Below are 26,928 nucleotides of genomic sequence, written 5' to 3' on the forward strand. Positions count from 1 at the left end.
GAACGATTTCCTCAGTCTGTCAGTGGAGCAGGACAGTGACAGCAGTCTGTCGCTGAAGCTGCTCCTCTGTCTAGAGATGACACTGTTTAGTGGATGCAGTGGATTTTCCATAATTGATAGGAGCCTGCTGAGCGCCCGTCGCTCTGCCACAGATGTCAAACTATCTAGCTCCATGCCTACAATAGAGCCTGCCTTCCTCACCAGTTTGTCCAGGCGTGAGGCGTCTTTCTTCTTAATGATGCCTCCCCAGCACACCACCGCGTAGAAGAGGGCGCTCGCCACAACCATCTGATAGAACATCTGTAGCATCTTATTGCAGATGTTGAAGGACGCCAGCCTTCTAAGGAAGTATAACCGGCTCTGTCCTTTCTTACACAGAGCATCAGTATTGGCAGTCCAGTCTAATTTACCATCCAGCTGCACTCCCAGGTAGCTTATTTATAGGTCTCCACCATCTGCACACAGTCACCTCTGATGATCACAGGGTCCATGAGGGGTCTGGGCCTCCTACAATCCACCACCAGCTCCTTGGTTTTGCTGGTGTTCAGGTGTAGGTGGTTTGAGTCGCACCATTTAATAAAGTCAATGATTAGGTCCCTATACTCCTCCTCCTGCCCACTCCTGATGCAGCCCATGATAGCAGTGTCATCAGCGAACTTTTGCATGTGGCAGGACTCCGAGTTGTGTTGGAAGTCCGATGTATATAGGCTGAACAGGATCGGAGAAAGTACAGTCCCTTGTGGCGCTCCTGTGTTGCTGACCACAATGTCAGATGTGCAGTTTCCAAGACACACATACTGAGGTCTGTCTTTAAGATAGTCCACGATCCATGCCACCAGGTATGAATCTACTCCCATCTCTGTCAGCTTGTCCCTAAGGAGCAGAGGTTGGATTGTGTTGAAGGCGCTAGAGAAGTCTAGAAACATAACTCTTACAGCACCACTGCCTCTGTCCAAGTGAGGGAGGGATCGATGTAGCATATAGATGATGGCATCCTCCGCTCCCACCTTCTCCTGATATGCAAACTGCAGAGGGTCGAGGGCGTGTTGAACCTGTGGCCTCAGGTGGTGAAGCAGCAGCCTCTCCATGGTCTTCATCACATGTGATGTCAGAGCAACAGGCCGGAAGTCATTCGGCTCACTAGGACGTGATACCTTTGGGACTGGGGTGATGCAAGATGTTTTCCAAAGCCTCGGGACTCTCCCCTGTTCCAGGCTCAGGTTGAAGATGCGCTGTAGAGGACCCCCCAGCTCCGATGCACAGACCTTCAGCAGTCGTGCAGTGTACATCATAAATAATAATAAAACATTTTATTTATATTGTACCTTTCTCATGAGCAAAGCACTATTAATGTATTTAACCACAACATATAAAGCTATCTTAACAATATTTGTAAAATAAGTAAATTATGAAACACTGCCTAAATAAAGAGCAAAAACTGCATAATATTCTAGCACTTAATATGTTGTCCACCATTACTTTTTAGTACTACATTGATCCTTCTTGGCACAGAGCGTAGAAGTTCACTGCATTCTGTCACATCTATCCTGTTTCACTCCTGCAGGATGACCTTCTCGAGTGCCACAAAGTTTGAATGGGAGCAGCACACATCAGGTCATGAAACAAAACAGATTTTTTTTAGGGTTGAGGTCAATTGACACACTCTGGCACTTTCACTTTGTTCTTCCTTAATACTACAGCAGTGGCCTTGGAAGAAAGTTTGGTGATCATTGTCATATTGAAAAATAGCTGACAACCCAGAAAGTGAAGAGAATGTAGCAGGTTTTCTTTACAGATTTTTCAATACACCTGAGAATTCACAATGCTGTTGATGAAGTACAGCTCTCCTGCATTTTCAGCACTCATATATACATATATATGCTTCCCTGTGGAAACCATACACTTCTCAATGTACTCTTAACTCCTGGCGATGCCACACATTTTAGGCACAAATAGATCCAAAGAAGGTTGTTTCTTGTCTCATCAGTCCAGAGAATATACCACAAAAAGTCTTCACTTTTGTTAATATTAGGGCTGAGTATTGGCATCTGATTCACAATGCCCTGGTTCGATATTGTTTTTATCTTGACTAAATAGCATACACTGATATACTTGTCTGCGGTGGGCTGGCGCCATGCCCGGGGTTTGTTTCCTGCCTTGCACCCTGTGTTGGCTGGGATTGGCTCCAGCAGACCCCTGTGACCCTGTAGTTAGGATATACCGGGTTGGATAATGGATAGATGATATACTTGTAGGGGTGGCTTTTTAAGAGATTAGTTAAACATACATAGATAATATATGATGTGACAAATTTCAGTAACACTTTATTTGAAGGGTGTCTACATAGTGATTTCATAACATATGCATAAGCACAGAATGACATTTAAGAAGAAATACTGGACTAGTAATGAACAGTTAACATCACTGCACTGGCAATCAGCAGGTTGCCAGTTCGAATCCCGTAAATGCCAAAAGGGACTCTGCTCTGTTGGGCCCTTGAGCAAGGCCCTTAACCTGCAATTGCTGAGCGCTTGGAGTAGTGAGAAAAGCGCTATACAAATGCTATTATTATTATTATTATTATTATTATTATTATTATCAGCATTTGGAAGACGTGGAACAAAATATCATTACTCTTTAAAAAAGAAAAACAAAACTATCACAGCCCTGCACTCATTCAAAATTCACCATAATTTAACAAACATATGTATCGCCACATCAGAGTCCACACATATTACAGGGGGCTCCTTGTTTTAATACAATGCAATAGCATCTACTTTATAAAACATCTTAATGAGTTTGTGAATTATGTTATTACAGAATAATCAAATATTGCTTCTTAAATAATAATACATTTATATAGCGCCTTTTAAATAATAAAATGTTACTCAATAACCTATTCATGTGTTATGAATCTCCATGTAGACACCCTTCAACTAAACTGTCAGCCAAATTTATTCCCCTATTAGATATTTAAAATAATCTTGAATTAGTCAAAATTAAAGATACAGTAGGATAATTCCTGTCTTTCTATAATTCTTCAAGTTGCACCCGTGTAGCAGTCACGTTAATCAGTCTCAATAATGTGTCCTCAGAGTTTCTCCTAAGACAAAAAGTATTTTAAAATGAGGATCTAGTGTTGATGCTTGTTGCCAGTGGCATTTGATGAATGGAACATAAAAGAAAAAGAACCAGCCATCGTGACTGACAACTCTGCTAATATGATCTTAAGTTGTACCACACATGAGATACTTCACACCGGCTGCATTGTGCATATGCTCACTTTTGTATCTTTGGCTGCTATGAAAATTGGAAAAAATGCCCACTTGCTTGGCCGGGTGAGGCACGTTGCAAAATTGCAGTACAGTTAGCCATGTGCTTAAAGAGAAGCAATGTTTATTGGACCTGCCAACATACAAACTTGTGACTGATGCGGTCACACGATGGATCGCTGCATTGGAAACGCTAGACAGGGTTTTGGAACAACAGCCAGCCAGCCAGCAATCTCAGCAACTCTGCATACTGAATTGGCAGCAATGTTGCTCCCTGGGTGACTGGCATGCAGCGCGCTTGTCTGCAACACATGCTTCACAGTTGCCCCATCATTTCTAATGCAAGAACATATGATTTGTCAAGTAGGAATCTGCTGCCCTGAATGTTCAGCTGTCACATGTTACGGCTACTCTCTTCGCTGACATGAGAGACATGGCGATGCTTTGCTTAAGATCTTCATAAAGCCTAGGTATAATAACTTCACTCATTTGCTTTCTGGTTGGTACAGTATACTGCAGTTCGAAAACCTGTATCATTTCTTGAAAGCCCAGAGTAGGGTCTCATATCTTTACAGACAAAAACTGCTAAATATTGTTATTTTTTGGGCACAAGGTGATTTAAATGGAAGGTTGGAGCTACCCGCAGTCTCCAGTGTAGATTACTTAGGCTCTGCGCATTTGGATGTCAACTGAGATTACGTTTATGGGTGATACCGGAATAAATGATTGCTCAAATTTGTTGTGTTACAACAATACTTAACTTCTCAGCTGCACAGCTTACATATGGCTTTGCTTTTATCCAGTTGTTCTTTACCAACACATTGTTTGAATCTATAAAAGTCAACACATCTGCTTTAAGTGTCTAAGGCACCGATTTCAGTGGAGGAAAACACTATTGTATGCTGTCCTACCTGCAGTCAGACCCTTCTCATTCTATGCAAGGTAGTAAAGTGCCTTTTCCATAGAAAGCCTTAACATGTGCACTAGCAACATCTACTGGATTGGAGGCCAAAATCAAAGACAAGTAAAAATCTCCATATAGTAATTGAGCAGAAAAGAGATTCACAAGATTGATCTTGAGACTTTAAGAATCGACACTGGATCGTTTAAATGAAAAATAACGCCTAATCAGAAAATGGATATTTTTACCCAGAGCTAGTTATATATGAAGACTAAACATGTCTTCTTGTCTTCAGGCTGCAGCAGTAGCTTCCACTGTGGAGTTCATCATGGGGTGACAGCTTACATGAATACATCTGCCTAGGATGGTTGGTCACAATTATGTCGAATGAAGGCTTGGTGAGCTGATGCTTCCATTATGCAACACACAGTCCATTGCAGAACAGGCCGATTACACCTGCTACTAATGACAGTATGCAATAACATGTGAAATTATGTACGGAGTAAACCACATTGTACCACCTCATTTGTGTGACAATGTTCTTAACACATTCAGATGAGCCTCCTACTTGAATCTCGGTTATGTATTTCTCACTTTCCACCAATGTGTATGTAAGAAAAGTATTGGGATAGCAAGAAAGTTTCAAAATCATAGTTTTATGCAGGACATACCAGATTTTACCTTATTTAAAGTTTACAGGGTCTAAATGGCATACATAGCAGTTACTGAAAACTGATAGAATGACACTTAAACGTGAGAGCCATTTTTGTTTGTCTGCATGAAATAACTCGGGCCACATGGACCAATTTTGTTCAACTGTGGCATACTTATTCTACAAGGAAATTTTTCAAGACAGTTCAATTTTGGTTGAGATATCCTAACAGATCACACTGTACAATGTTTTCAAATTTCAAAATCTACCATTTAAAAACATTGTTGAATCTGTGAACTTGTCCATCTTAAAATGGAAAATTACTTTACAGCAGTCACACCAACCTGTTAATTTTATATTTTCCTCTTTTTCATCTCTGATAGCAACTACTGCCAGCAAACAGAACACCAATAGAAGTTAAAGAAACACCAGTAGACTGCATGCACTGTCACAAGCCGTTTCTGTGCACACAGGCGGGTGGGAAATCCTGCAGCTGCAAGTCCAACTGTGTGCTCAGCAGTACACATTCACAAATTGTTTCTGGATATACAGTCTTAGCAGATTGGGGGCAAAATGAAATGAACCAGTGAATTGCCATTTCACTTCTCCTGATACTTTAAGTCTCCCAAACCATGCAAGTATAAAATGCAAGCAAGAAAAACAAAACGTTATCTAGACATAAATGAAGTACTCTGTGGCATTATGCACAAAGTAAATAAACATTTACTCAGTGTTAACCTTGCACTAAACCAAACTTCCAGCTGCATTTTCTGCGGTTAATAATGGTTCACTATTTAGACAACACTATCATTTACTCGGGTTACTGAAGAATATCAAAATGTCCTAGTTTTAACAGGCTACCCATCTAATAAAACTTGGCAGTGCTTTAAAAATTGCTTTGTCGAAACAAACATCATCACGGTAGATTTAGAATAGCATACATGAAACTACAAGGGGGACCACTGCTTGATTAACTTCTGCTACATTTGAATAGCATCATGAGGAGGAACAAGTAAGTGAGTGTGTGTGTGTGTGTATATTTAAATTATCACTGTTTATGAATATGGGGTTTGTGCATGAGAGTGGTCACTGTGATGGACTAGAATCCTTGTCTAGGCCTGTCTTCAGTCTTTTGCACAATCCTTTGGCCTATGCATCTCTGAAATGGATTGAGAAGGTTATAGAACTGACCTAATGAGCTCAGTCCATAGAGAGCAACTGTGCGGGCATAGCCCATGAACACTCCTGAAATTACGCCATGTAAACATTTTCTAACTTGTTTTTTTTCCCCACTTTTCTAAGACAAACCAGTAAATTAGGTGTAAATTACTATTGTCAGGTATTTTTTCCTCTCAAGAATAACTACAAAAAAATCTCAGTACTACAAAATGCAGAGTTTAAGTTGTAGTGACCTTAGACCTGGTCATGTTAGCTACTTCACTCACTATAACTCTGTTACTGTCCTTGTAATTTTTGATACAGCATCCGTAACAACAAAAAATAGGATTAAGACTTCCAGGTCGTGGCCTTTGAGGTTCAAGTACAACTCAGCTACACTACTTAACAGCATGGGGGGATTATGGATGAGCAATATGATAAAAAAAAAAAATTACTAATTTACTTTACTTGTTTAACCTTTAATCCTTATATGTGTTACTGAAATAGCATTAATAAAATGTGTTGCTGCCAAACTGCATTATAATTACCTAGCTCATGACTGCATTATTAATCTTGGTGAGAGGCCTATGGCAACGTTCTTCTCTATTAAATCATCTTCAGTCAGAAGCAAAACAGGCATATTTATTCAAATTGTCTCTTAAAAGTTTTTTTTTTTTTTGGACAAAAGAAGGCCAGAGCAGCACCATAAATCTCCTAAGAGGGACAGTATCATATAGCTACATATTCTAATTTTAGAAAGAGTTAGGGGAAGTAAGATGGTTCTGTTCAGTCAGTCAAAAGACTACATGCCAAGATCAATTATCTGATAATTAATTTATCTAAAGATGAGTGGATTTAGGCCATTCTATATCAGGAAAAATGCTTTAAGCAGCTTACAGTTTGGATCATTTAGTTGCCATGGCAATGCCTTCTCAGCAGCAAGAATCTGCTTCAGGTTCTTCCAGGTTCTGTTTTTTTTCCCAGCTGCTGCACCGCCGATCCCAGAGTGCTACAAGATTTTTAGCAAAAATGAGAAACATTTTTAGTCAGGTCTTCAAAAAACTTACTTTTCAACAGCTTAATTCATAATATGAGTTTATATACTCTGATATAAAAACCTATTTAATTAAATGCCTTTTGCCAAACTTATTTAGAAAATCCTGCCCAAATAATCAATGAATTCTCCAATATATAAAGGCTGTTAAGAGATCAAAAACATACAAACCTCTAACATCTATCTGAAATGCTTTGTATAATCTTCCTGAGAAAAGGATGAGTAAAGCATTATAACACATTTTGTATACTTTTACTGAAAAAGTTAACCGCACAAAATTTTCATATACTTACTGAAACTTTATTTATACAACTTATCTTTTATGATAGAAAAAAATGAAGGCAGGGACTGGGGAGTAACATGGTACTAAGAAGCAATGTTTCATTTTATCTATGCACCATAGCTAGAATTGGAAAAATGACAAAATGTATTCTTCCATTTAATTTTCAACACAGACTTTGTCTTAGTCATTCAGAATGTGCACAAATATGGCACTCTCAGCAGAAAATGTGCCCCAGAGTGCACACCATTTCATCATTACAAAGGCAATGGTTACTTCCTCATAAAATTTTCCCATACTCCTATTTATATTTTAAATTGTATTAATCTCCGATTATGGTCCCCGAACAGTTTATTTTATGAGCATAATACTCTGGTTGGTGCTGCGCCTTCACTGTATCAGAACACACTATTGTGAATCCCAGCATAATCACTGCCTGTGTGGGTTTTTCTTTCACATCGCTTTTATTTCAGGTTAACTGGTGACTGTAAATTAGCTAATTGAGTGTGTGTCCTGATATGTGTGCACCTACACAGCCCTCTGATGTACTCTCACACTACCACCAACAGCAGTTTGTTCCTGTTTTGCAATGAATACTACCACACTGCAGTCTTTACAAATCAATAATAGACAAAGTTGACTAATGAAAGGATGGATATAGTATATTAGTTAGATATTTACCCATCCTTTACCAAACCCAATCACCTTGTCCAGCAAAACTGGCTGTAAGGCAGTAACTAACCCTAACTGGGTGACAGAATCACAAGGGGATCACTGACACACATGCTCAAAATTATGACATTCAAATATAGTTTCATCTAACTGCCTGTAAAGGTGCAATACAATTGCTGAATTTCTCAAACCATCTCTTGACAGGTAACCAGTTCACTGCAGTGCACTCTCACTCATGCTCATTCAAATTATTATTAATTAATCTATTAATAATGTATTTGTGATTATGGGGGAAAACCTTGAAAAAACTGGTATAGTCACAGACAGTACATGCACACTAGCAGTGACTGGCCCAGGACATTCCTAATATTAATCTTAACAATAACAAAACAAAGGGCTGATGGAGATCAGCGAAACACTGAAGCAAGAAGAACAATGAAGTATAGGCACTAAAACAAGAGGTATATAATTAAGAAAAGGCAAACTGGGAACTTGACAGTCATTGTCTACAACTGATAGACTGAGACTACCATGTAACAGACGGTTATGCTTTGAATTGTGTTGTAACACAGTTTAAAACACATACAAATACACACAAATTAAATATTGCATCTTTATAATACTGTATTTATGCTGATGCTCAGGGCTCTTTATGGCTGTGCTAATTAGGCATTTGCCAAGGTATTATTGAACGGTAGGTGGCTCTACTAATTGTTTCTAAAGGTCATGGTGTTAATCCCATTTCATTTTATCATTCTTCAATAAAACTAATCTCACTTCCCACAATACATAGAAAGGTCTACTTTTTGTATCCTAATTTCCTTTGATGATCCAGCTTCTCTATCAACAGGGTCTATCAGGAAAAGGTATGAGAGGTGTACTGCAGTAATCCATAAAATATGTTCAACTTCTATGTTTACAACACATCACAATAAATTAATTATCCAAATTTTTTTAGTATGTCTTAACAGGAGAGTGTACAGCTAACCCATTAAAAATGTTTATTTTTTAATGAACTGTGTATATTTGTACTGTTTTCTTTTATGATTTCTCGTTGCATGTACATTCATTTCTTTAATTACTGTGATGGCGTAGATTTTATTAGCTGCAAAACTATCCAAATTAAACAGGCAGAAAAGCACATAAAATGTATGTGACAAGAATGACTGCAGGGCATCTGAAAACAGCATGACAACACTCATATACATCAAATGTACATTATATTTAAAAAAAAAATAACAACAGATTGCATTCCCAGTGCTAAGGAACATCTTATACTCTGTCAGAAATTATAATTTGAATACTGAAGAAAAAGCAACGCTTTGATTACCACCTAACACTTGGACCCCGTTTGAGGTCTGAGCTGTGGAACATAATTTAATCTTACATTATGTACATTTCTCTATTAACACCAGTAACATTATGCTTTATGAATTGCCAAAGCTCAGTCGTACCAGTTAGAGTGTGGATGTCTACATGAAAATGCCCTGTAGAATACAGACAAAAATCCCAAGTGATGTTAGTTTATGTCTTGCACCTAATGCTGTTTCAGCTTCCTTCCACTCTATACATGACAAAGTGGATTCAAAGAGATGGATGAGTCTGAACATTTAATGCACCTTTGGCAGTGTTAGCGACATTGTATAAACACTTCACTGCCCAGTCTTTAACAAACATTCCACCATAGCCTTCAAACTTGAACAGTTACAGTAATCCCTCCTCCATCGCGGGGGTTGCGTTCCAGAGCCACCCGCGAAATAAGAAAATCCGCGAAGTAGAAACCATATGTTTATATGGTTATTTTTATATTGTCATGCTTGGGTCACAGATTTGCACAGAAACACAGGAGGTTGTAGAGAGACATGAACTTTATTCAAACACTGCAAACAAACATTTGTCTCTTTTTCAAAAGTTTAAACTGTGCTCCATGACAAGACAGAGATGACAGTTCCGTCTCACAATTAAAAGAATGCAAACATATCTTCCTCTTCAAAGGAGTGCACGTCAGGAGCAGTGACTGTCACAGAGATAGAGAGAAAAGCAAACAGATCAATAGGGCTGTTTTTCTTTTAAGTATGTGAAGCACCACGGCACAAAGCTGTTGAAGGCGGCTCACACCCCCTCCGTCAGGAGCAGACAAAAATATTTTTAAAGGAGCATCCCACATGAAAATATAACAATCTCATTAACTGACAGTACATACCAATTTATAAATTTTATGTCCGTTTGAGGTTAAAAAGAAAAAAAAGTAACACTTTATCCCCAGCGGGGAATCGAACTCAGGTCCGTGAGGCAAGCAGCTGCGCTCTGAGAGGCAAATCTTAGAGCGCTACGCCACGGAAACTGTTGTATCATCCTTGAACCTTTTGTGAAAGTGTTTATTTGATCTTTGGAACTCGGGCTTTACACATTCTATAGTTTATGCCTACATTTTGTAACATTTATTACTAAAATATGAAAAAGTTTCTGTTTTAACAATGTGTATACACAGATTGCTGTAGAAACGGAACAAACATGAAATGTGTGTGTTCCAAATAACAATCTATTATTTCCACTCTAAAACTCCACTTTACTCCCTGATAATCAATCAAGGCATGAGCTGGGAGAAGTTCGTGCACGTTCTGAGTCGGTGGGGGGATGGAATAGCCGGCTGCTGGCAGCTTGTCTTTATCAGCACATTTAGAGGACAAAAGATGCTAGCGGAGAGGTGGGAACGGATTTAAGAAGCGATTTAAGGTGGGCCGGATCTACGAGTTTTTTCGTAGGCTCTGGTAATTCTAGTGTTAATTAAGACAGACAGCTACAACATTGATCAGAAAATCTCCAGGCCATCCTCAGACTGTACAAAGGCCTGAAAACATCAAAGCTGTAATGGCATCAATTTTACAGCCTGGTTTCAACAGGATGGAGCAACAGCTTATACAGCATGGAGATCCATGCACATTTTGTGGGAGATGTTTCCAGGGAAGCTGATCTCCCTGCGCGGGTGGCCTTCACATTAGCCTGATCTCGGTCTGTACGATTTGTTCTTGTGGAGCTATCTCAAGTTGAAGGTATACGCACACTAACCTCAAAACCTTGAAGCCCTCAAGGACGTTATTCGCCACAAAATCGCCACTATTCCCCTTGAAATGGCCGAATGAGTCATGCAAGCGTTCAGAAATTGTCTTGAGGAGTGTATCGCTAATGATGGCCACCATCCTGAAAACATCATTTTTAAAACACAGTTCAAACAATCTATTTTGTATACCAATTCTTTTGTCGTAATAAAATTTTATTTTATCTGGTAGCGTTTTTGTAGAATAAATGTTTGAAATGTGGTACTTCTTTTAGGCTCACCCTGTATATCTATATTTGTATAGAATACAAATGAATGAATATAAACAGTACAGTTATTCAACTGGCCCGTAGACCATAAGAACAACTTCAAGGCAGATAACTAGTGTAGCAAACTGAATGAGAGCAGTTTTTAGAAAATGTAACACAACTGGGTTCTCAGCCCAAATTGGACTATTGAGATGGAATGTACAGTTTGAGACAATTGTATTTGAGAATTTTTATTTATTAACCCGTACTTAGTTAAATAGAGCAGTTTGGAAAAACACTTTTTACTGTACTAAAAACAATTGCTATTTTTAGATAGCAATTCATGGTAAACAGTACTATACAATCTTTCATGAATGCATCAGCTAGTAATAAGTTTCTCCTTATGAAATATTAACAATGACGAAGCATAAAAATGTATACAGTAATCCCTCCTCCATCGCGGGGGTTGCGTTCCAGACCCCCCCGCGAAAGGTGAAAATCCGCGAAGTAGAAACCATATGTTTATATGGTTATTTTTATATTGTCATGCTTGGGTCACAGATTTGCACAGAAACACAGGAAGTTGTAGAGAGACAGGAACTTTATTCAAACACTGTAAACAAACATTTGTCTCTTTTTCAAAAGTTTAAACTGTGCTCCATGACAAGACAGAGATGACAGTTCCATCTCACAATTAAAAGAATGCAAACATATCTTCCCCTTCAAAGGAGTGCGCATCAGGATCAGAGAATGTCAGAAAGAGAGAGAAAAGCAAACAAATCAATAGGGCTGATTGGCTTTTAAGTATGCGAAGCACCGCGGCACAAAGCTGTGGAAGGCAGCAGCTCACACCCCCTCCGTCAGGAGCAGAGAAAGAGAGAGAGAGAGACAGAGAAAAACAAACAATCAAAAATCAATACGTGACCTTCGAGCTTTTAAGTATGCGAAGCTCCGTGCAGCATGTCGCTTCACGAAGCAGCTGCACAGAAGGGAGCAACGTGAAGATAACCTTTCAGCATTTTTAGACGAGCGTCCCTATCGTCTATGTGTGCGAACAGCCCCCCTGCTCAATCCCCCTACGTCAGGATCAGAGAATGTCAGCGCAAGAGAGAGAGAAAGAAAAGTAAGTTGGGTAGCTTCTCAGCCATCTGCCAATAGCGTCCCTTGTATGAAATCAACTGGGCAAACCAACTGAGGAAGCATGTACCAGAAATTAAAAGACCCATTGTCCGCAAAAATCCGCGAACCAGCAAAAAATCCGCGATATATATTTAAATATGCTTACATATAAAATCCGCGATAGAGTGAAGCCGTGAAAGGCGAAGCGCGATATAGCGAGGGATTACTGTAAACCATAACTGTTAATTTGCAAAAACAAGGCTGTAGAATGCATCTCTTTGGGTACATTTCTAAATTGCCTGGAACTTGCTCTATACTAATATTCATTTTTAACTTGCCATTAAACATAATATTTTTAAAATTTACCAGCAATGTATGAAAAAAAAAAGTAAATGGTATGTTTGAAGCACCTCATTCACTGTCATTTATAAGCATGATTGGAACATCAAGAGGAACCACAAGCCCACGCTCTTCAAATATATATTGATGCAAACTTGCCGGATTGTCCAAAGTGGAGGATCCTCTTAATGATGTAAGGAGTGCAGTGTACAAGGAGGTTGGAGCAACACGCCTGGGAATGAAGCAGCTGTGAGACAGAGGATAGGGTTGGGGAAGTTATCAGGTAATTGCCCTGGAACTGTTTTAGCACTGGTATTGAGGCCAAACAGCTGGTATCAATAGAGGCTAAGGATCTGTGCTGGTATCCAGAAGGTTGCCGGTTCAAATCCCCATCACTGCCAAAAGAGATCCTACTCTGCTGGGCCCTTGAGCAAGACCCTTGACCTGTAATTGCTCCAGGGGCGCTGTACAATGGCTGGCCCTGTGCTCTGACCGCAAGGGGTATGCGAAAACTAACAAATTCCTAATACAAGAAATTGTATAAGGCGAAATAAAGAAGAAAGTGCCAATCCAACACCAGGTCCAACTTTAGATACCACCACAGATTCACTGTAGCATTAAAGTCAGTCAATATACATGCCTGAGGCCCAACTGTAAATCCATAATGTTAAAAAATGGGAGTGTACACGTTAGGCATGCTCTCCATCATTGATATATGTAAAAAATACACCAATTAGTCAAATATGCAGATTACTTTAATATAAAAGAAATCTAAATTAAAAACTTTGTGTAGAATGCTTATATACTGTACATCTCCAAGAAAAACAAGAAAATTGATATACATACAATACACTATATAATACTTACTACTTATGTGTCTAGACAGCACTAAACACAGGAACATTTATATGAAGAAAAATAAAGTTCACCAGATAAGTTGCAAGATTCCTCTGTCTACTTTCAATACAAAAATCTTAATTCTCCACCAAATTGTTTAAATTAGATAGCAATGCACACACAAAACTGAATATTACAGATATCAATCTACACTTTCTCAGGACCTAGCAAATGGTAGCAAAGCTGGCGAGGAGGTTGAACACTTATTGATTCCTTTCATCATCTTAGAGAAGGTGTACACAACGTGAAATCTGGATATAGTCAGAAATTGTATTTATTGCCACCTATGCACAACAAATCTGTGAATGCCGACTAAATAAATACCCTGACATTGTAATATGAAGCACTGAACTGAACACAACACAAACAAAAAAATAAGGAGGGAACTCACTAACTTTGGGTTTGTTGGCTGACGCACTGTAACCGTCTCTGGATGTTCTATCTTTCTCTAAAACTCTACAGTGAGGCAGCTTTTTCATAAATTTCATAAATTCAAAACATTATACCATTATTCCATGTTTAATGGCAAATGACACCCTTTGAAAGATGGTACCAAGGTGCATGTCTTCTAGTTAATGTCTATTTGACCGCCATGATCCAATCACAGAACCATAGTTTTGTCAACTCTTGTTGATGTTCATAACCGGAGATGATTTATAGCAACACTGCAAATTATTTAGACATCATCTCTCTCTATTATAATAAAAAAAATCCTGGGACAAGACAACACTTTTTAGCTTGGGACGAGACGCGACTTTTTCAGAAAGATACAGTAATCCCCTGCTCTATCACGGTTCAGCTATCGCACCCCCGCTACATCGCAGATTTATTAATACTATTATTATTACTAGGAGGCTCCGCCCCCCTGCTCGCTTTGCTCGCCCTCCCCCTCGTTTGGTTTACTGGATAAAAAATTTAAAGAGAGTATTATTTTCTTGGGAATTGTTACATATGCATTATTTTCATTCTTACTTTAAAACTTTTGTAAAAACAATATTTGTCCTTTATTTCCTGTCCCAGGCGTGGTTAAATATCTTTCTCGCGGCACTTATAACACTGCTCGCATTGTGAAGGGCGGGGTCTGAACGCACGCTAAAGAGATGCAATCAGTTCAGCTGGTGTCCTGCTGCTGCTGGCCAGCTGTGTGTTGTGCTTGTCGCGCTTTACGTCAATCACTTAAAAGCCTGTACAGCAGCTGTCCTTTTTCCACTTTGCGTCTCTGCTGCTCGCTTTGTGATGGGGGGGGGGGGGGAGCTGAATGAACGCTAAGCAGAAGTGGACAGATCAGCTACTGGCTTTGTGCTGCTTCTGCCAAGATGCATACCTGTTCTGTTTGCTCTGCGTGTTCTGAAGGAGTAGGAGGAGGAGTATGGGGGTGTGTGACGGCTGAACGCAGGCTAAGGAGAAGTGCTCGGATTTGGTCACGATAGCTTCACTCAAACCACAGCCCCCCCCCCCCCCCCCCCCTTGCCCCCACCCCCCCATAGGAGGCACACTACGCTCCAGCCACTATGTCTTGGGAAGGGGGGAGCTGAATGCATGCTAAGGAGAAGTGGACTTGTGCTGGCTCTGTGCTGCTTGTTTTTCAGCTTGTCACTCTGCGTGTCAATCATTTAAAAGCCTCTACAGCAGCTCTTATCCTGTCTCACTACCTTGTCTTGCGTGAAGTTAAAATGTTTTATAATAGAGAGATGTTACTCATATCCTTAGCCCGATATGTGTTTACAAAGTGTGTTTTAATAAGTTTACATGTGTTTAAAGCGTGTGGGATGGGTATTTTAAGGCTTAAACTATAAAAAAAAATGTGGTCTTTCTATATCGCGGATTTTCACCTATCGCGGGTGGGTCTGGAACGTAACTTCCGCGATAGGCGGGGGATTACTGTACTTTCATGTTCCGCAAGATGAGACTGTGCGCCAAGAGATTTAACCACGCCTGGGGCCGAAAATAAAAGACAAAGAGTAGATGACAAAGTAGAACATCATAAAGAATTCAAAAACATTGACGCGCCTTATTTAAACTTAACATATGTCTATGAACACTATCCAGCTAGAGCAAACACCAGCTGATAAATAATGGTATTTATATAACTCACACTGGTATAATTGGTGTAGTTCAACACTTAGTTATAAGTCTTTAACTTAAAAAAATACAGGTAGTAACTTTATTACCTTTTGGTACCTATATCAAGGGAAGGGCATGCAAATTTTACAAGTTTTAGATACAGTGCATCCAGAAAGTATTCACAGCACATCACTTTTTCCACATTTTGTTATGTTACAGCCTTATTCCAAAATGGATTAATTTCATTTTTTTCCTCAGAATTCTACACACAACACCCCATAATGACAACGTGAAAAAAGTTTACTTGAGGTTTTTGCAAATTTATTAAAAATAAAAAAACGGAGAAATCCCATGTACATAAGTATTCACAGCCTTTGCTCAATACTTTGTCGATGCACCTTTGGCAGCAATTACAGCCTCAAGTCTTTTTGAATATGATGCCACAAGCTTGGCACACCTATCCTTGGCCAGTTTCGCCCATTCCTCGTTGCAGCACCTCTCAAGCGCCATCAGGTTGGATGGGAAGCGTCGGTGTAGAGATGTTCAATCGGATTCAAGTCTGGGCTCTGGCTGGGCCACTCAAGGCCATTCACAGAGTTGTCCTGAAGCCACTCCTTTGATATCTTGGCTGTGTGCTTAGGGTCGTTATCCTGCTAAAAGATGAACCTTCGCCCCAGTCTGAGGTCAAGAGCGCTCTGGAGCAGGTTTTCATCCAGGATGTCTCTGTACATTGCTGCAGTCATCTTTCCCTTTATCCTGACTAGTCTCCCAGTCCCTGCCACTGAAAAACATCCCCACAGCATGATGCTGCCACCACCATGCTTCACTGTAGGGATGGTATTGGCCTGGTGATGAGCGGTGACTGGTTTCCTCCAAACGTGACGCCTGGCATTCACACCAAAGAGTTCAATCCCTGTCTCATCAGACCAGAGAATTTTCTTTCTCGTGGTCTGAGAATCCTTCAGGTGCCTTTTGGCAAACTCCAGGCGGGCTGCCATGTGCCTTTTACTAAGGAGTGGCTTCCGTCTGGCCACTCTACCATACAGGCCTGATTGGTGGATTGCTGCAGAGATGGTTGTCCTTCTGGAAGGTTCTCCTCTCTCCACAGAGGACCCCTGGAGCTCTGACAGAGTGACCATCGGTTCTTGGTCACCTCCCTGACTAAGGCCCTTCTCCACCGATCGCTCAGTTTAGATGGCCGGCCAGCTCTAGGAAGAGTCCTGGTGGTTTCGAACTTCTTCCACTTACGGATGATGGAGGCCACTGTGCTCATTGGGACCTTCAAAGCAGCAGAAATTTTTCTGTAACCTTCCCTAGATTTGTGCCTCGAGACAATCCTGTCTCGGAGGTCTACAGACAATTCCTTTGACTTCATGCTTGGTTTGTGCTCTGACATGAACTGTCAACTGTGGGACCTTACTGTATATAGACAGGTGTGTGCCTTTCCAAATCATGTCCAATCAACTGAATTTACCACAGGTGGACTCCAATTAAGCTGCAGAAACATCTCAAGGATGATCAGGGGAAACAGGATGCACCTGAGCTCAGTTTCGAGCTTCACGGCAAAGGCTGTGAATACTTATGTACATGTGCTTTCTCAATTTTTTTATTTTTAATAAATTTGCAAAAATCTCAAGTAAACTTTTTTCACGTTGTCATTATCGGGTGTTGTGTGTAGAATTCTGAAGAAAAAAATGAATTTAATCCATTTTGGAATAAGGCTGTAACATAACAAAATGTGGAAAAAGTGATGCGCTGTGAATATTTTCCGGATGCACTGTATGTCCATTTCTGTTTAATAATGCTGACTAAATTGCTTTTCAACTAATTTAATTCCAAATCCAGTTAGTAATAGTTTCACCAATATTGTTTGCGTGAGGCTGAGAAAAGTTTTTATAGTGGCAAAACAAATGATGAGAGGCCTGTTATGAAAAATGGATCTGTACTTCATGCACAGATACAAACATTCAGTTACTGAAAGGCTATGGACTCAAATAAAATAGCGAACACAGAATCCTAGATAACTGTGTAAATCTGCTCAGTAAAATATGAAGCTAAAAGAGAACTAATCAAGCTTTTTCATTTTACAAACTCATCATATATCATTTTTTCTAAATCATCTGCAGCACTGCTAGGTTTATAACAAAGGAACTTGTGTTACATTTCCCAAGTCCTTAACACCCTTGTAAACACGCACAGGGCTTTAGAGTTGTCATTTTACTGTGAACTCCAAAGTTGTTTAAATGGACTCTGATGTGGAGGTTATAATATTTCTCAAAATATCACCATTTTTGTCTCCAGGAGAAGATTAGGCAATCAGGAATGTCTTAGCATTACTTCAAGTTTACTTGTCTTACTTTGACTACTACATTAAACCGCAATCCTAAGGTCGGGTTTATACTTCATGCGACGCGACACATGCTCCAGTGGACACTCTTGCTACACAAGCGTTTTACTGTTTATACTTGTGCGCGTACTTTACGGAAATCTGGAGAAATCCACCATGTGGCAGTGCGAGATATCATCACAGTGAGAGCAGGTTTGGCTTTGCTGTGTTGTGAATTGCCTGGAACACCCACAAAATTTTGATGACACCTTAACGCAATATCTCTGAAAAGGATGTTTAATGATTAAATCCATCAATCCAGGGATTTGTCTATTATAGCAGGCACTGGGCACGAGGCTGAAACAATCCCTGGACGGGCATTAGCTCATCGCAAGGTGAAAACAAGCACACACATACAGTACACTAGCGTCATTTTAGTGTCACCAAATCTGTATATCTTTGGAAGGAAACCGGAGCACACTGTGGAAACCCAGCAGGAAAATATGCAAACTCCAGGCAGAGAATACCAGCGACATGACTCCCTGCGAGACATCAGTGCTTACCGCTCTGCCACCGTGTCACCCCCATGTTTGTAATTATTAGCACTATTCATTATTTAAATGAAATTAACGATTTATCTGTAAAATGTAATATACATACTTTAATGCATTTTCATCATGAAAGTGATATCAAGTATAAATCTTAGGATTCTAAATGTGCAGAGAGTAAGAATATCATACATTTAATGTGTTCTGTGTGGCGATCTATTTCTGTTTGCCACTGCTGTCAGGTCCGGAGGAAGCCCTAGAAAAAAAAGACGGTATGCGAGACTTTTAAAATGTATTGTGTCATTACGATCGGGAATATGCGATGCTTGAATATAAAAGCACCACGAATGCATTTGTATGTCGGAATTTTGCTTCACCACATCAAACATCAAAGTGCGCACATCGATCTCGTAAGATCCGCAAAGCAGCTTTCTGTCACTTGTAGATATTAACCAAAGACTATGACGCGACATTCCAACTTTTAGCACACTGCGCCCCCCCAACTTTTTGCTGTTACTGCAACTCGAGCACGCATCGCGTTAATTTCTGAGGACCTGCTCAGAGGACGCGTCAAATGAACGCTGGGAACGCGTGGCAGCCATGATGCTTGCACGTACGCATTCTGAGTGTGAAGTATAAACGAGCCCTAAGACAGCATAGACATGGCATTATTGATGTCAAAACAATTTACCTTGTTTTCTAGTACTTGCATCACACATCCCCTATATTTTATATTATTATTATATCTTTTTTTGCTGTTTTATCAGTCATTGGTGGCAGATTGCTAATGCAATTTCCATTTATATAATTTATTGGGTAGCACAATAAAGCACTATAAAAAGCTGAATGGCCCTGTACATGTAGCCAAAATAAGCTGACATGTTTCACATTTCAAATTCAACTCTTGTGCATGAAAAGGTAAGTGTTTAATACTATGACAGGTATGAACATCATAATTACATAATATTTGGTAAAATGATCCAAAACGGTCTGAAGTGAAACTTCCATCAGGTTCTTTTTCACATTTAATGGATTCAAACCTGAACTCACTCAGTCTGGCAACTATGACCATATGATTACAGAAAACATTTTAAAGGGATAATTGCTAAAATTTAGGAGGTTTAAATTTTAAACCCCCTTCATTTTTCTTGTGACAAACTATGCATAAAATCTAAATAAGCATATTGTGTATTTCTATTTCTCTATTCTTCTTGGGCTTTTGTCATTTTTCTTTCTGTAGGTTTAAAATTATTATAAACACTCAGACTGTTACAACACAAATGTATCTTTCTGATGCATTTTTTCTTTATATGTGAAGTTATACTTAATAGCTTTACTTAAGTGAAGATGGAATTAAGGTCTTTAAAACTAACAGGCATGAAATTCATTTAGATTCTTACAGCTTTAAGCTATGTTGTACTGCATTTATACTTTAGTACACTGCAGAATTCCTTTTCTTTTCACGTATTATAAATTGCAGTATTCAATTCACATTTCTCCCTGTGTTAAATATCATTTTAAATTTTGACATCAATAAATCAATAAAGCAAGACTCTTCCTGGAATCAAATTTCTTTTGTGCCCCAATCTGTCAGCTATCATTTTACCAAGTTTAGATTGCATATCCCGTGGCACTGCAAAGTTATACTGTTTGATACAAGGTGTCCCACTTTTTGGAAATATTTAGTCTCTTGCCCTTAAACTCTCCAAACAAGTACTGCAGTTGCAGTTATATTTATATATTTTAGAGAAAAAAAATGATACACACATTTTATATATCACTCTGAAGCAACAAGTAAACAATTTTTAACTATGTATGCATAATTACTCATCTAAACCTTTACTTTCAAAATAATTTTTCACGTCAGTCCAAAAAACAACTTCTGTTTACTGCTGAACGCACAGAAACCTTACATTTTGTAAAACAGACTGGGGTTTTCGCACCACAATTCAGACATCTTCTCCTATCTTCTGGTGCTGTTGCCCCAATGCATTTTATTTATTTATTTTGTTGTTGTTCCTTTTTTTTTTTTCCACAATTGATAAACTAAGTAAATACAAGAATTTTCATACCAGCTTCTTTCAGTGCTGGGGACAATGCCTTTCTTGGAAGCCCTGGGCAGAGGGAACACACATACACCTAAACCATTCACACAGTGTTTAATCGACCTAAGCAGCACATTTTTGGCATACTCTCATTATAAGAGTCACTGGCTATTTTTAATAAAATAAATAAAGGAGAGTTCAGGCTTATGTAAGGATACAGTTGCAGGGGTGTATATGTATGTGTGTGTGTATGTGTGTGTGTGTTTGCGGTGGCATGGCGGAGCAACTCTAGGTTGTGAATTGGGGTGACTGACTGAGCATACATTCATGTGCAAATGCACATACAAGATCAAGTGGTAGCTTTTAAAAAAAGAGAGATTAAGTAAAACATCACTTCATGTTCTGGAGGGGGTAAACTGCTTTCATTATTAAAATAATGTTAATCTATTATCTGAAGCCAGTCTATCTATAACGTTAGTCATAGGGAGCAGACATAACCAGAGAAGTGCTGGCCACAATGCAGATACCAGGCATGAGGCCATTATACTGTATGGCAGTGCCTTTAGAGTTGTCTTAAAAGAAATTATCCTGGAATTTTTGGTTATGAATAATTACAGAAAAGAAAAAAAATCTTATATACAGTATTTATAACATTTGCTCAGAGAATACAGGGCACTATAAGAGCTGCAGAACTAGGCCAGCTGAAATGTAAACACCCATAGAGAATGCTTTGAAATATTATATGAACATTTTTTATTATATGAATATTTTTGGCAATGTGAGAAAAGACTGGAAGGCAGACATACTGTATATAGAATTCTCTGACTTACTGGTCAAATGCTGTAAATGATCTCTCCCTATTATAATAAAAAAAAATCCTGGGACAAGACGAGACGAGACTTTTTAGCCTGAGGCAAGACGTGACTTTTTCAGAGAGATACATTCACGTCCCACGAGACGAGACTTGGTGCCAAGAGATATAACTACACCCAGGGCCGGAAATAAAACAGAAAGAGTAGATGACAAAGTAGAATGTCGTAAAGAATTCAAAAAAGTTGGCACAATACACATGCAGAGAAGGTTAGAGAAAGTACTAAACTTCGAAAGTCTTAAAAAATGATAGTAAAGATCACATTAGCGCAAACAAACGGAAATTATTAGTCGTGAAATAACAGAACAGCGAAAAGAGATCAAATATATTGTTTGGATTTGAACTTTAAGTCGGAGACTTGTAGATTGTCTAATTCGTGTTCCCATCAGGGAAAAGTAGTGTTTCTTCCCAATGAAGAGGCGTTTTCACAAAAATTAAAAGATTTGTTGTTTGGTGAAAGTGAAATCCACATACACGAGCAGCAGAGACGTGAGGTGGCTGGCACATAGTGCAGGCCGGGGGGTTGGCGAGCAAAGGGTGAAGCCCCCCTAGTTTATATATTTTTTTTATCATTTCACTAGAGCGGTGACATATAGCACAGTGGTTTGAGATGAAAGCATTCCATTATACTCTGTACATGTGACAGGACTACTACTACTACTACTACTACTACTACTACTACTACTGCAACATTCGGCACAACTTTACAAAACAGACCAGAAAAAAAAAGTTGCTTGCTGTACCATACACAATCTGAAACATCAGTGAGCTAAACAGACATATAGTATATGTCTCAATTATAATACCTACCACAAAGTTTGGGTCTTTGAAAGGCACAGGTTTTACAGATGCCTCTGGCAGAGTTACACTAGTGTCCACAACCAAGGTTTTGTTCTCAGCAGATGATTCAGGAGCCAGAACCTGTACAAAGAAAAGAAAGCAATGGAAGAAGATGGCATAACATCTTTGAAAAAATTCAGCAGTTATTCACGGTCATTGATGATGTCATCAGAGATCACTAATATTTCACAGCTGGCATAACAATGTCCACTCACTTTAGGTATTTAATGACCCAAGTGATTTTTCTACCCTCTGAAAATAAAGCAATACAAGTATTTCATAAACAACTGGAAACCAGAATCTTAAGATATTTAATTGCTAGAGAGAAACAGAGAAATCAGTAAACATCAGAATATTCCTCCAAGTTTAGAGAGCTGTGAGAAAGCAAATTCAAGGGCAGTTGTCATACACTGCCATCAGCATGATGTTATAAACAATTTAGTAAGTGAAAGGGAACTTTTTAATCTCACTGATGTTACTTTTTGAAAAGTATCAACTCATTTTGCAACAGAAGTCTTTTTTTTTGGATCATAAAACAAACACATTTTTAAGTTTTCATTTTTGAATGTTCTCTATCTGTATTAGCGTAATTGTTATGTTAATTCAAAGGCCTTAAATGTTACAGCCTGTTTTCTTATACCATGCAAAGTACACTCACATAGTGTTCACTTGACCAAATGTTTGTAGAATGTGTGTTTCATGCATTCCTTCTTTTAGACTGGCCTACGGATGTAATTGTTAAGAAAAAAAAGGGGGAAAAAAATCAATTTGATTTCCACAAAAATGCCTTCAAATCCACAGTCAACCTTTGTTTTGTTTTTTTTTTTTGTAATTTATTTTTTAACACATTTAATGGATAACAAGTTTTAGCAACCTGAAAATATTGAAAACTTTGGACTCTTAATGGCATAATTATGAACTGCATTCAGACGCACTAAGTGCTCGTAACACATTGTCCATCTTTAAAAGACTAATCACAAACAGCATAAGCTAAAACACTTTGAATAAAATGAACTTAAACCATGTGGTTTGCAGCCTAATTCCTGGTCTGCTACCTACTCAACCAAATGTGGCATTGACCTCCAGTGCTCATTTATAGAGATCATATCATTTTATCATATTCAGCCCGAACTGTACTTATTACAGGTGAGTCAAATTAACTCATAAATTCTGACAAAATTCTGAATAATTTAAAGCTAAAAAAAAGAAAGTTAATAAATCATCATGTATTCATTTGATATGAGAGAGAAGGTAAACATTAGTTTTCTAGTGGGAAATTTTGCTTAAAGATGATTGGAGGAAACACAGCTCAGTGGAACAATTCATACAAAATAGTGCTGCCCAAATTAGCCAAATTGTAACATTACACTCACCTCTCAACTTCTTTTATAATATAAGAAGACAACAAGAAGGCTGACCAGAAATACTATTTTTGCAATTATATTATTTTAGAGTATGTGATGCACACTAAATGTGCTTACTTTATTTATATTCACAAAGAAAATGTAAAAAATGTTAACTACTTGTAGTGCAGATGCTGTAGCATATCTAAAGTAAACTTATTTTTTCTGAAAACACAGACTAAAAGTTAACATCAACACAATGAACTAGTAAGGTGAGATGAGACAACTGGTTTCCCCTAAAACTTTCACACCACATGGCATATCTATCTAATATAAACCAATTATGTTGACAGCACTCACACATATCAAATATAAAGTAAAATCACTGGTTAGTGAAAATCACTTTAGGTTGATGTTCATTGGAAAATGTGTAATATATATTTTAATATATTTTCATGATTCACATACATATATTAAGCTGTTGTCAATGCAATTATAAACATTATAATAAATTAATGTTTAAAAGATCTTCAGAGAGGGCTCCACTCTGTCCCACTCCACTGTCTTGGATTTTAAGTCTGGCTTGGTAACTATGTGTCTAGGCACATTCTCTCAATGACTGCATGGATTTTTTTCTTCTAAAAGTATTTTGGCTTTAAGCAAACATTTGAATAACATGTGTTTCAAGTTAAGCTCTAAAGAAGCCCTGCAAGACTGAGTACAAGTGTGTGTGTGTGTGTGTGTATACCTGACAATGCACCCAAGTCTCACCCAGGACTGCTTTCTGGAATGGTGCCCAGTGCACCCAGAATGGGCTCCAGCTCCCTCTCCCTACCATATTGAGGCAAATAAATAAATATGTTGAAGGACTTCAGGTTATTAGTAACGGAGACCATAAAGATCAACAAAAAGTTTAAAAATATGAAATGCTGAGTAGGTCCCTCTACAACCCTTAATTGGATAAAGTAGATTTGAGAATATTATGTTACGCAGAATGACCAAGTCCAAATAAATACATGTTAATTTCAAACTAAAGAAAAAAAAAACATTTTCAATAAGCACTTCATTATTGTTATTCTTTTCAAATTATACACTGCAGTAGGCAGTAACACAGACTCAATGGCAGCAGGTTTTTATTCCAACCAGTTTCTTAGTTTATTAGATCGTTTTTCTCTAGCAGTCTAACAATCATGAGTGTGCATCTTGCTTCTCCACATATTTAATCTGAAATATTAGAACAATTTTAATACACACAAGGCATTTAGCCAAAAGAAAGCTTGTTAATCCATCCAATCATCCATTTGCCAACCCGCTGAATCCGAACACAGGGTCACGGGGGGTCTGCTGGAGCCAATCCCAGCAAACACAGGGCACAAGGCAGGAATCAATCCCAGGCAGGGTGCCAACCCACCGCAGGACACACACAAACACACCCACACACCAAGCACACACTAGGGCCAATTTAGAATCGCCAATCCACCTAACCTGCATGTCTTTGGACTGTGAGAGGAAACCGGAGCGCCCGGAGAAAACCCACGCAGACACGGGGAGAACATGCAAACTCCATGCAGGGAGGACCCGGGAAGCGAACCCAGGTCCCCAGGTCTCCCAACTGTGAGGCAGCAGCGCTACCCACTGCGCCACCGTGCCGCCAGCTTGTTAATCCTATTCACCTAAATTCTCCAAAAATGCAAGCAGAGTTGTGAAAGTTCCCTTAGGCTTACTGCTCTCAAATCATTTACTGCCAACACTCAACATTATTTTGTGTTTAGTTTTAGATAACGTACTTGTTAAAATTTTAAAAGCTTATTTCTTACCCAGAATATACTATACAGTGAGGTACAATATAGCCAGCTTTAGAGCAAGCCTTTGTGGATGTTTTTATCATTAAGTGCTGCATGGGAGGAAAATCAGGAAAATAAATATTAGTATTACCGTATTTTTCGCTCCTTAAGACGCACCTGACCATTAGACGCATCTAGGTTTAGAGGAGGAAAACAAGAAAAAAAATATTCTGAAACAAATGGTGTACTAATATATTTAATAAAATATAGCAGAATATTTCAACCATGTAAAGTCAACAGTAGTATTAAGAACCATCATCACTGCCATTAACAAATGAGGAGAGACTTTAAGGTTCAAGCACTCTTCTAGTTTTCTGGAAACCCCAAGAACTCCTCATCAATGTCAAAATTTATGAAGCTCAGCTGCTCACAATCACTTTGCAGGAGCACATACCTATCATCACGCGGCATAACCTGTCCAAAGCCACCAGGGGACAAAACGCGTTTGGACCAAAACTTCTGCCGTTCATGCCTCGGTGTAATATCACCAGTCTAGTCCCATCTATATTTGTAATGCCACAAAGCCCTTCATCTCGTCTTTTGTTGTGGGTTCCCACTTTGACAAAATGAGAATGCGATGCAAGTGTAGCCCGCGATTCAAAAAAATTGCTCTGCATACCTGTTTGTCTCGTCTGACAGTAGCTGAAAGGCAGCCTCAGGAAAGAACAGCCTGAAGTAGTCCAGCGGCTGGTAATCTGTCGTGTCCAACAGCAAGCCATGCTGTCTTGTGAAGTCCGGTAGCCAGTTTGGCTCCCAAGGATCAATGTCTTGGTATTCCTCCCACACAAACCTTGCCATAGGTGCATCGGCTGCATGAATGCGCTCAGCTGGAGCGGCATCGGCTGGTGTCTGATCAGCCTATTCCAGTTCCTCACTCGCTTGCTCGATCGATCTCCTGATCACTCGCAACAAAATCAGATTCTGAAAAATCAGTTCGACTCAGCAATAATGCGCAAAACATTGTCTGCTGAGTATTTTGTTTTCTGCACTCACTTCGCTCCCTTGTGAGATGTCGATGCCATCTTGCCTTTGTTTAAATTTGTTTACATTTTGTAACTCATGCACACTCAAGATTTAGCTGGCGAGTCAATGAGTCTAACATTCCTCCAAGCAGAGAGGGAATGCCTGTAACGTAACATACCGTTTTGTTGCCATTAACAGCTGATTGTCACTCTCTACCCCTGGATGTCGACTTCTGTCAGGTAATACACATCACGGTCTGTGACGCAATATTCACTCCATAAGACGCACAGACATTTCCACCCTTCTTTTGGGGAAATAAAAGTGTGTCTTATGGAGCAAAAAATACGGCAATTCATTCTAAATTTGAACATCTTCTTTTGCCTCTCTCAGCACAGTAAACCATAAACTGATATTTCTGACACTGGTGAAGGTGA

At 39.0% G+C, this 26,928-nt stretch overlaps 1 protein-coding gene across 1 annotated transcript in view; it reads right to left on the reverse strand.

Annotated features, from left to right (window-relative positions):
• The window catches only part of ino80c (INO80 complex subunit C), a 48,719-nt gene that overhangs the window by 15,542 nt on the left and 6,249 nt on the right, over positions 1 to 26,928 (reverse strand). Inside the window, exons 2-3 of the mRNA XM_028817412.2 lie at positions 22,315 to 22,425; positions 6,881 to 6,992 (exon numbers count right to left, since the gene is read on the reverse strand). Of these exons, the coding sequence (XP_028673245.1) occupies positions 6,881 to 6,992; positions 22,315 to 22,425 (223 nt within the window). The remainder of the gene's footprint in view (positions 1 to 6,880; positions 6,993 to 22,314; positions 22,426 to 26,928) is intronic.

This window comes from Erpetoichthys calabaricus, chromosome 13 (assembly GCF_900747795.2).
Source record: "Erpetoichthys calabaricus chromosome 13, fErpCal1.3, whole genome shotgun sequence".
Taxonomy (NCBI): Eukaryota; Metazoa; Chordata; class Cladistia; order Polypteriformes; family Polypteridae; genus Erpetoichthys; species Erpetoichthys calabaricus.